The 11,474-nt window shown below is 45.8% G+C and overlaps 1 protein-coding gene across 1 annotated transcript in view; it reads left to right on the top strand.

Annotated features, from left to right (window-relative positions):
- pear1 (platelet endothelial aggregation receptor 1) overlaps nucleotides 1–11,474 on the top strand; it is a 36,209-nt gene that overhangs the window by 18,386 nt on the left and 6,349 nt on the right. The window contains exons 12-17 of the mRNA XM_079568914.1: nucleotides 1,826–2,081; nucleotides 3,598–3,729; nucleotides 5,715–5,843; nucleotides 7,175–7,291; nucleotides 9,425–9,643; nucleotides 10,951–11,060. Of these exons, the coding sequence (XP_079425040.1) occupies nucleotides 1,826–2,081; nucleotides 3,598–3,729; nucleotides 5,715–5,843; nucleotides 7,175–7,291; nucleotides 9,425–9,643; nucleotides 10,951–11,060 (963 nt within the window). The remainder of the gene's footprint in view (nucleotides 1–1,825; nucleotides 2,082–3,597; nucleotides 3,730–5,714; nucleotides 5,844–7,174; nucleotides 7,292–9,424; nucleotides 9,644–10,950; nucleotides 11,061–11,474) is intronic.

Below are 11,474 nucleotides of genomic sequence, written 5' to 3' on the forward strand. Positions count from 1 at the left end.
GGGGGCGGGTTCTTTCTGAAATAACCAAAGTGTGGGTGTGTCCTCAGAGGGGGCGGTTTCCTTCTGAAATAACCAGAGTGTGGGTGTGTCCTCAGAGGGGGCGGTTCCTTCTGAAATAACCAGAGTGTGGGTGTGTCCTCAGAGGGGGTGGTTCCTTCTGAAATAACCAGAGTGTGGGTGTGTCCTCAGAGGGGGCGGTTCCTTCTGAAATAACCAGAGTGTGGGTGTGTCCTCAGAGGGGGCGGTTCCTTCTGAAATAACCAGAGTGTGGGTGTGTCCTCAGAGGGGGCGGGTTCTTTCTGAAATAACCAAAGTGTGGGTGTGTCCTCAGAGGGGGCGGGTTCCTTCTGAAATAACCAGAGTGTGGGTGTGTCCTCAGAGGGGGCGGTTCCTTCTGAAATAACCAAAGTGTGGGTGTGTCCTCAGAGGGGGCGGGTTCCTTCTGAAATGACCAAAGTGTGGGTGTGTCCTCAGAGGGGGCGGTTCCTTCTGAAATAACCATTAATCATTTTTTTACTTTTTTTTTTAATCATTTTTTGCCACATTTTTGTCATTGATTGTTGATTGTACATGTTTTGTTTAAGGCGTGGCTGTGTGAGGAGGTGGATTTTTTTTTTACAATTTTTTTTATTTTTTGTAGCATTTTTTCAGTTTTTCGTAATTTTTTTTTCTACATTTTTTTTGGTTTTTTTTTCATTTTTTTAAATCATTTTGTGCCACATTTTTGTTTTTTTTTCGTCTTTTTTTGTCTTATTTTTTTGTCACATTTTTTTCCGTTTTTTCGTCAACTTTTTATCAAATTTTGATCTTTTTTTTTTTAGTTTTTTTTTTTCATTTTTTGCCACATTTTTGTCAATTATTTATCTTTTTTTTCCATTTTTTAAACTTTTTTATTCATTCTTTTTTTCATTTTTTGTCACATTTTTTTCATTTTTTTCGTCAACTCTTTATCAAATTTTGGTTATTTTTTGCTAAGTTTTTATAATTGTATTTGTCATTTTTTGTCACATTTTCCTCATTTTTTATTTTTATTTATTTATTTTTAACCTTTTTTTCCAGTTTTTTTAATCATTTTTTGCCACATTTTTGTCATTGATTGTATATGTTTTGTTTAACCAAAGTGTGGGTGTGTCCTCAGAGGGGGCGTTTCCTTCTGAAATAACCAGAGTGTGGGTGTGTCCTCAGAGGGGGCGGTTCCTTCTGAAATAACCAGAGTGTGGGTGTGTCCTCAGAGGGGGCGGTTCCTTCTGAAATAACCAGAGTGTGGGTGTGTCCTCAGAGGGGGCGGTTCCTTCTGAAATAACCAGAGTGTGGGTGTGTCCTCAGAGGGGGCGGTTCCTTCTGAAATAACCAGAGTGTGGGTGTGTCCTCAGAGGGGGCGGTTCCTTCTAAAATAACCAGAGTGTGGGTGTGTCCTCAGAGGGGGCGGTTCCTTCTGAAATAACCAAACTGTGGGTGTGTCCTCAGAGGGGGCGGTTCCTTCTGAAATAACCAAACTGTGGGTGTGTCCTCAGAGGGGGCGGTTCCTTCTGAAATAACCAGAGTGTGGGTGTGTCCTCAGAAATAACCAAAGTGTGGGTGTGTCCTCAGAGGGGGCGGTTCCTTCTCAAATAACCAGAGTGTGGGTGTGTCCTCAGAGGGGGCGGTTCTTTCTGAAATAACCAGAGTGTGGGTGTGTCCTCAGAGGGGGCGGTTCCTTCTGAAATAACCAGAGTGTGGGTGTGTCCTCAGAGGGGGCGGTTCCTTCTGAAATAACCAGAGTGTGGGTGTGTCCTCAGAGGGGGCGGTTCCTTCTGAAATAACCAGAGTGTGGGTGTGTCCTCAGACGGGGCGGTTCGGTCCGGGCTGTGAGAAACGCTGCGACTGTTTCCAGGCCGACGGTTGCCACGGCTCCAGCGGGCGGTGCCAGTGTCTGCCCGGGTGGACGGGCCCCCGCTGCAGTGAGCCCTGTGCAGACGGACTGTGGGGCCCCGGCTGTAACCACAGCTGTGTGCAGCACTGCCCCAACAGCGCCACCTGCCTGCGGGACAGCGGGACGTGCGTGTGTCGCCCGGGATTCTGGGGCCCCAGCTGCACCAACAGTGAGTGCTCCTGTATGAGGATGATGTCACAGACAGGGTGCTGGTTCAGGGCTGGTTCTGGGGCCGGGTTGGTTCCATACTGACTTGGTTTTTCACCAAAATGAGAGCTGTGCCTGTTGTCATGGCAACACTTTGGGAAGTCAACATAAAACATGGATAGAAACATCTCACTACAGCCACTTCTGGTCATAAAATACAGAAAAATAAGTTTATGTTTCAGTCACAGCAGCCGGTAACATTTTGATTTCTTCTTTCTAACTCTTGTTTTAGCTGAAGAGCATAAAGCAAAACAACAGTTTCCTCCACAGAGACTGTTTCTGTTTCTCCAGGAAGTTCTAAGCACAAACTAACTAATACTGATTGTTTGTTGGAGGAGAGAGCCACGCCCCCAGCGCTGACATCACCGCAGCTCGCTTCTTGGTCCAGCTTTTAACTGGTTCCTGTGAGGAAGCCGGCCACGAGGGGTTGAAATGGGCAGGCAGACTTAACAAAGTTAGAGTTCTCACTAGGGCTGAAACAACTAATCGATTAATCGACAACTAATCGATTACTAAAATAGTTGTCAACTATTCCAGTAATCGATTAATCGTTTTCTAGTAAACACAGACTAAAATTGAGCAAAAAAGACATGACAATTATGTATTTTGGATGAAAACCTACTTTGTTTTTTAAAGTGAGGGTCTGCGGTGTTTTGTACATCGTAAATTTCATAAATATCTGTCTTTGTCTCGTCCAATCAAAGCAGAATTAGCACAAAGAGCCTCCCACAAACGTTTACTTTAAGTTTACTCCATCCACGTGTCCTCAAGCGGCGCCACTTTAGCTTTATGTGATTAAAAAATTGAAAAAAAAATACAATTTCCATGCACCTTTCACAGCCAAGTGATTAATCGATTAATCGTAAAAATAATCGGTCGATTAATCGATTACCAAAATAATCGTTAGTTGCAGCCCTAGTTCTCACCAGACATTTATTGCTCACGCAAACAGAACTTCTGACACACAGATACAAAATGGCCGCCATGACGACAGCAGTTAGCTTTTATACCTCCCCTAATGGGAAAGGACCTCCCACCGGTAGGTACCATTCCTAGTTTCTCCCCTTCCACACGGTTCAGCCTGAGGTTTTTAAAATGGCCGACAAAGACCACGCCCCTTCCTTTCTCACTAGGTGGTACAGGTGAATGTCTGAGTAAATGAATAAACAAAGTTGTAAATGGATAATTATTAACTTAAACATGAATCTGAGGTTAGTGTTGGCTGGTGGATATCGCAAACGAAACAAACGAAGCAAAATAACAAACACACACAACGGGACAAACCCACTTTGTCACAGTTCCCGACAGGCACCAGATTTTGGAACCAAGAGCCGGTGTTTTTTCAGTGGAAAAAGAAAGAACCGGTTCTGAAACTGGAACTGGCCCAGAACCAGCACCGGCACCAGCACCGGCACCGGCCTGGTGGAAAAGGCACTTAGACCGTCTTCAATGTACCGTCATCATGTGCTTGTTTTCAGAATGCAGGGCGGGGGCGTTTGGCGAGGGCTGTGCGCTGCCCTGTCCGGCCTGCGGCGGGACGTACCTGTGCCATCACGTGTCAGGACAGTGCGAGTGCCCGCCCGGGTACACGGGGCAAAGCTGCGAGCGAGGTGAGGGGGGTGAGGGGCGCTCTCGGTCAGTCCCTGCTCGTGTCCGGCCTCTGGACCTTAACCAGGGGCGGGCTGGCCATTCTGGAAGACAAGGGCCACCGGCTCTCGGGCCACTGGCTCTCGGGCTCTCGGGCCACTGGCTCTCGGGCTCTCGGGCTCTCGGGCTCTCGGGCCACTGGCTCTCGGGCTCTCGGGCTCTCGGGCCACTGGCTCTCGGGCTCTCGGGCCACTGGCTCTCGGGCTCTCGGGCTCTCGGGCCACTGGCTCTCGGGCTCTCGGGCCACTGGCTCTCGGGCCACCGGCTCTCGGGCCACCGGCTCTCGGGCTCTCGGGCTCTCGGGCTCTCGGGCCACTGGCTCTTGGGCTCTCGGGTCACTGGCTCTCGGGTCACTGGCTCTCGGGCCACTGGCTCTCGGGCTCTCGGGCTCTCGGGCCACTGGCTCTCGGGCTCTCGGGTCACTGGCTCTCGGGCCACTGGCTCTCGGGCCACTGGCTCTCGGGCTCTCGGGCTCTCGGGCCACTGGCTCTCGGGCTCTCGGGCCACTGGCTCTCGGGCCACTGGCTCTCGGGCTCTCGGGCCACTGGCTCTCGGGCCACTGGCTCTCGGGCCACTGGCTCTCGGGCTCTCGGGCCACCGGCTCTCGGGCTCTCGGGCCACTGGCTCTCGTATTTGAATGTATTTGAATGGGACAGTGCACATTAATGAACAGACACTAGTGCTGTAAATATGCCGGATTTAGCTCAAGGCTAATTTCCATCCGCAGTCCCATAAAAATCAAGACAAGAAGATACAAAATACAAAACATATAAACCACAACACACAACACACAGCAGTGCATTACAGACAAAACAGGCAAGGACGACAACTACACAATACATAAAGTGCATCTCTTTCATACGACACTCCCCTCGTCCCGCCCACTCACACACCTGTACCTGCAAGTACTCAAAAATATGTTCCTGTCTAATGCCTTTTAAAATGTTCTCCTTAACCTCTCACCCCCCGATTTATCCCAGCTTTATCCAAATCTAAGCGCTTAAAAGAAAAGCATCAAAATATCGACGAAACAAGGATGAAAACGGAACAAAAATGTGCCGGAAAAGCAACAAATAAATGTCAAAAAACCAGAGATGAAAACCCGACAACAAAGCAAAGAAAAACAAAAAACATGACAAAAACACTGCAGTTGAGCTCTTCGATTTGGGTGAAGCCGAACTGGAGAAAATGCACTTTGTTAAGGTGGGGGGTAAGAGGTTCAAGTGTATTTATGCACATTTGGGCCTGGCTGGTCAGAGTCCGGGGCCGTTTCTCAGTCCCAGTCCGCCCCTGACCTTAACCCTCTGTGTGGTTTCAGTTTGCCCCTGACCTTCACCCTCTGTGTGGTTTCAGTTTGCCCCTGACCTTCACCCTCTGTGTGGTTTCAGTTTGCCCCTGACCTTCACCCTCTGTGTGGTTTCAGTTTGCCCCTGACCTTCACCCTCTGTGTGGTTTCAGTTTGCCCCTGACCTTCACCCTCTGTGTGGTTTCAGTTTGCCCCTGACCTTCACCCTCTGTGTGGTTTCAGTTTGCCCCTGACCTTCACCCTCTGTGTGCTTTCAGTCCGCCCCTGACCTTACCCCTCTGTGTGGTTTCAGTTTGCCCCTGACCTTAACCCTCTGTGTGCTTTCAGTTTGCCCCTGACCTTCACCCTCTGTGTGCTTTCAGTTTGCCCCTGACCTTCACCCTCTGTGTGCTTTCAGTTTGCCCCTGACCTTCACCCTCTGTGTGGTTTCAGTTTGCCCCTGACCTTCACCCTCTGTGTGCTTTCAGTTTGCCCCTGACCTTCACCCTCTGTGTGCTTTCAGTTTGCCCCTGACCTTCACCCTCTGTGTGGTTTCAGTTTGCCCCTGACCTTCACCCTCTGTGTGGTTTCAGTTTGCCCCTGACCTTCACCCTCTGTGTGGTTTCATTTTGCCCCTGACCTTCACCCTCTGTGTGGTTTCAGTTTGCCCCGCGGGCCTCTTCGGGCCGGGCTGTGCGCAGACCTGTGGGCCGTGTGGGAACAGCTCCTGTGACCCGCGGGACGGGCGCTGTGTGTGCCCCTCAGGGTGGACCGGCCCGGACTGCTCCACACGTCAGTCTGTCTTCTCACACTCTCACACTCACAGGACGGTTAGATCAGCTTCACAGAGTCACATCTACAGCAGAAACTCTCACACAGTCCTGAAAACACCAGCTGTGAGTTCAGGAGGAAACGGGAGCTAGACTTTTTCCAGCTTTCCATCATGTTATTCTGTCACTCCCTCATTAAAAACATGGCTGAAGTGTTGCCTTGGCACATTCACGTATTTCTGAGTAATCTGTAAAAACTCTGATGGCGGCCATTTTAGGGATAGGTTTGCCTGAGTCCTCCTAGGAACGCCCCCACCTCCTGGAGACGCCTCCGAGCTTTGGTCACCAGCCGAGTAACCAACCACTGCTCCTCAGCAGAACCCCCTCCCCACTGATGCCACAGACAGCGTGTGGAGGGGGCGTGTCTAAAGGCTCAGAGGTTCTTAAAGAGACAGAGGCCTATTTCAAGACATTCAGCTCTTTTTTTTCAACTCACTGTCTTTTTTTTAAATCTTTTTTTGTCACATTTTCGTCATTTTTTAGTCACTTTTTTTGTCCATTTTTTTGGTCCATTTTTTGACACATTTTTGTCATTTTTTGTCATTTTTTAATCGTTTTTGGTCACTTTTTTGTCACTTTTTTTGGTCTTTTTTGTCATTTTTTTTGGTCTTTTTTTGTTGTCAATTTTTGGTTATTTTTTCATCACTTTTTTTGACTTATTTGTCATTTTTTGTCACATTTTTGTCATTTTTTAGTCATTTTTTGTCACATTTTTCTTTCATTTTTTTCATTTTTTTTGTCATTTTTTTGTCAATTTGATTTCATTTTTTTTGTCAATTTAGTCATTTTTCGTAATTTTTTCGTCAATTTTTTTGTCAATTTTTTTGTCTTTTTTGTCGTGTGGAGGGGGCGTGTCGGAAAGGCTCAGAGGTTCTTAAAGAGACAGAGGCCTATTTCAAGACATTCACTACAGCCATTTTGAGAGAGACATTTTATACAAGGCAGTTATTCTAATTTACTGCATTTACAGACCAGCAGAAGGTTTGTCATCATTGTAGTGAGATATAGACTGGTGCTATGGGACTGACAAAAGCAGAACACCCCCTCTTTAAGCAGAACACCCCCTCTTTAAGCAGAACACCCCCTCTTTAAAGCAGAACACCCCCTCTTTAAGCAGAACACCCCCTCTTTAAGCAGAACACCCCCTCTTTAAGCAGAACACCCCCTCTTTAAGCAGAACACCCCCTCTTTAAGCAGAACACCCCCTCTTTAAGCAGAACACCCCCTCTTTAAGCAGAACACCCCCTCTTTAAACACGCTCAGACCCGTGATGTGACTGTGTTGTCTCTGCAGCCTGTGAGTCCGGGCGCCTCGGCTCGTCCTGCTCTCAGACCTGCTCATGTCAGCGCCCCCTGGTGTGCGACCGCGTCAGTGGGCAGTGCGTGTGCGGCGCGGGAGACTGTCCACCCGGTGAGAGGCCGCCTCACACTTCACATTCTGTTTCAGTTATTAGGCCCGAGCAGCCCGGCAAAGGCCTGTACACGAGTTTCCAATGACATCACGCATAGTTCCGGCGGCCATTTTGAATACTGAAGTAGCATTATGCAGTATTATGCAGTACTACGACATGTACCAGTATCTACTCTGGATGAAAGTGAAACACGACTGATCCACAGTGGCATTTTTATGGCTCGTAATCATTGTTCAAGAAGAAAACAGTAAAAACACCTTTATGTGAAATAAGCAGCAGATGTGGCTCAGACGCAGCAGCTCCGTCTGTGGAGCGACAGCAGGATTTACTAAAGATCTGCTCCACTCTGAAGACTAAATGAACACATCAAAGAGGGAACAGAAACCTTTCTCTGTGATTTTTACAGTTTGTCATGTCAACAGAGTCTCAGTCTGAGTCAGTGTTTAACCTCGTAACTCCCGCCTGAACCGAGAGGATCTTTTTCCTCACGTCCATCATTTTTTCGTCAATTTTTTGTCAATTTCTTGTAACATTTTTGTCACATTTTTGCCACTTTTTCATCAATTTTTCATCACTTTTTTGCCAGTGTTTTCTCACTTTTTTGTCACATTTTTTTCACACACATTTTTTTGGTCATTTTTTTTATTTTTTTGGTCAATTTTTTGTAATTTTTTGTCACATTTTCTTTTTTTTCTTTTTTTTCGTCAATTTTTTTATGAAATTTGTGTCATTTTTTTGCTATATTTTGGTCATTTTTTGTCAATTTTTTATCACAATTTTGTCATTAAAAAAAAAAAGTCGATTTCTTGTGACATTTTTGTGAAATTTTCATAAATTTTTCATCACTTTTTTGCCAGTGTTTTCTCACTTTTTTGTCACATTTCCATCATTGTTTTCGTCTCAGTTTTGTTGCTATGTTCACACCTTTTGTCCAGAAGCTTTTGGATTGGGGTAAAGCCAAACTGGAGAAAATGTGCTCGGTTCCGGTGGGATTTAAGGGGTTAAGCTGCTCAAGACGTTAGCATGCTACCGGTTAGCAACTGTCAACCAACTGTCTGTGGCTTCAACACGATAAACACATATGTGTCTCACATCTACGACACTGAGGAAATACTACAGTAACAGCTCTGACCTCTGACCTCTGTCACATGTGTAGCCGAGGTTTGGAGCGTGTTCAGGGCTTCTATGGAGAGGTCACACTGCAAAAAGTGAATATCAAGCATTGGCTTAAATGTCTTGAATGGAGGAAATGTTTCTTGTTTAAAGCAGTTTTATCTCATTTAAACTTTTCTCCTGATCTGACCAAGTTTACTTTGCTCTTTTGAGGATGTTTGTGACGAGTTCTAAAGTAAATCTCACTTGAAATAAGAAAGTAAAACTGCCAATGAGATGAGACCAATGTTCTTACCCCATTGGCAAGAAAATTACTTGAAATGAGGACAAAATGTATTGAAACGAGTCAGAAACGTCTCAAAACAAGTGAAATAATCTGGGTCAGGAGCCCACATACACCTTTCACTGTCAAAACATCTCACATTCGGATTATTATGCTCACATTGAGACTTTTATACTAATCTACATTACTTTTTGCAGTGCAGAGCTGAGCTGTTGAAGCAAAATGCTAACCGGTAGCATGCTAGCGTCTTCAGCTGCTTAAACTCTGACTTGCACACAAACCTGCCTCTGTCAATCAGTCGTCTTTCATTTTCATCCTGAGTAGAGATATTGTTGCATGTTGTAGTACTGCGTAATTCTACTTTGGTATTCAAAATGGCCGCCATAACATCAAAACTGAAGAGCATGTATGGGCATCACCACACAGCTGCCTGACTCCGCCTCCCTGTTCCTCCTGACTCCTCCTCCTGACTCCACCTCCCTGTTCCTCCTGACTCCACCTCCATGTTCCTCCTGACTCCGCCTCCCTGTTCCTCCTGACTCCGCCTCCCTGTTCCTCCTGACTCCGCCTCCTCCTGACTCCACCCCCCTGCTCCTCCTGACTCCGCCTCCCTGTTCCTCCTGACTCCGCCTCCCTGTTCCTCCTGACTCCGCCTCCCTGTTCCTCCTGACTCCGCCTCCCTGCTCCTCCTGACTCCGCCTCCCTGCTCCTCCTGACTCCGCCTCCCTGTGCCCAGAGCCCACAGCGCCCACGGGCAGTGTGATGGTCCCTCTTCCCCCTGGGGAGCGTGAGTCTTGGGGGGCCATCGTGGGCATCATGGTGCTGGTGCTGCTGGTGGTGCTGCTGCTCGCTCTGCTGCTGCTCTACCGCCGCCGCCAGAAGCAGAAGCACAACGCTGCGCCCGCCGTGTCCTTCTCCACCGGACGCTCCGCCCGCACCGAGTACGCCGTGCCCGGTAAGCCCCGCCCTCTAGGACAGTGGTTCTCAACCTTTTGGAGCCGCGACCCCCATTATAACAGTTGATTAGGATCGTGACCCCCACCCGGGTCAGACCATGGGAAAAACAGGGACATTAACCCCTTAACTCCCGCCTGAACCGAGCACGTTTTCTCCAGTTTGGCTTTACCCCAATCCAAAAGCTTCTGGAAAAAAGCTCTGAAAATAGCGACAGAACTGAGACGAAAACAACGATGGAAATGTGAGAAAAAAGTGAGAAAACATTGATAAATAAGTGAGGAAAAATTGATGAAAAAATGTCACAAAAATGTCACAAGAAATTGACAAAAAATGTGACAAAAAATGACCAAAAATGACAAAAGTGTGAAAAAAATGTGACAAAAAAATGACAAAAAAACAACAAAAATGTGACAAAAAATGACAAAAATGTGACAAAAATGTGGCAAAAAATGTGGCAAAAAATGACAAAAATGTGACAAAAATGTGACAAAAAAAGGACAAAAAAATGACAAAAAAATGACAAAAAATGACAAAAATGTGACAAAAATGTGGCAAAAAATGACAAAAAAATGACAGAAAAATGACAAAAAAACAACAAAAATGTGACAAAAAAATGACAAAAATGTGACAAAAAATGACAAAAATGTGACAAAAATGTGACAAAAATTTGACAAAAAAGGACAAAAAAATGACAAAAAATGACAAAAATGTGACAAAAATGTGGCAAAAATGTGGCAAAAAATGACAAAAAAATGACAGAAAATGACAAAAAAATGACAAAAAAATGACAAAAAATGTCAAAAAAATGACAAAAAATGTGACAAAAAATGACAAAAAATGACAAAAATTTGACAAAAAAATGACAAAAAATGACAAAAATGTGACAAAAAAATGACAAAAATGTGATGAAAATTTGACAAAAAAAAATCAAAAAAATGATGAAAAAGTTACAAAAATGAGTTGAATCCCCAACAAAAACATGATGGAAAAAAAATGTGCTGACGTGAGGAAAAAGATCCTCTCGGTTCAGGTGGGAGTTAAGAGGTTAAACTATATAACTCTTAAAAAACAAAGAAAAAACAATGGCTAAAACAAAAATGAATTAAATTTAGAACAAATAATGGCACCCTGGTAAAACAGCATGTTTGCTACGACACCATAATAATAATATTAAAATATGTATTTTATCTATATGCTCTGGCGACCCCCTAGTGGGTCCCGACCCCCAGGTTGAGAACCCCTGCTTTAGGACTCCGGATTTAAAGAGTTTAGAGAGTTTCAGTTGTGTCGTGTTTGTGTCCGCAGACGTCCCGCACAGTTACCACCAGTATTACTCCAACCCCAGCTACCACACGCTGAGGGAGAACCGCTCCACACTGCCACACCTGCCCAACAACCACGAGAGGGCGCTCAAGGTGAGGAAAACAAAGGCTGCATCTGAAACGAGCAGATTGCTAAGAGCTCTTACGCCAAACCGGATGTGCGTCAGCGTCCGCCATGACAAGATGCTTCCGAATTGTGCTGTCAGTTAGGAAGTAGTTAGGAAAAGGAGCCTCGATGCTAACTATCATAGCCACTTTAGCATAGTGACCTCTGGTGCTAACTATCATAGCCACTTTAGCATAGGGACCTCTGATGCTAACTATCATAGCCACTTTAGCATAGGGACCTCTGGTGCTAACTATCATAGCCACTTTAGCATAGTGACCTCTGATGCTAACTATCATAGCCACTTTAGCATAGTGACCTCTGATGCTAACTATCATAGCCACTTTAGCATAGTGACCTCTGATGCTAACTATCATAGCCACTTTAGCATAGGGACCTCT

This window comes from Gobius niger (genome assembly GCF_951799975.1).
Source record: "Gobius niger genome assembly, chromosome: 13".
NCBI lineage: Eukaryota > Metazoa > Chordata > Actinopteri > Gobiiformes > Gobiidae > Gobius > Gobius niger.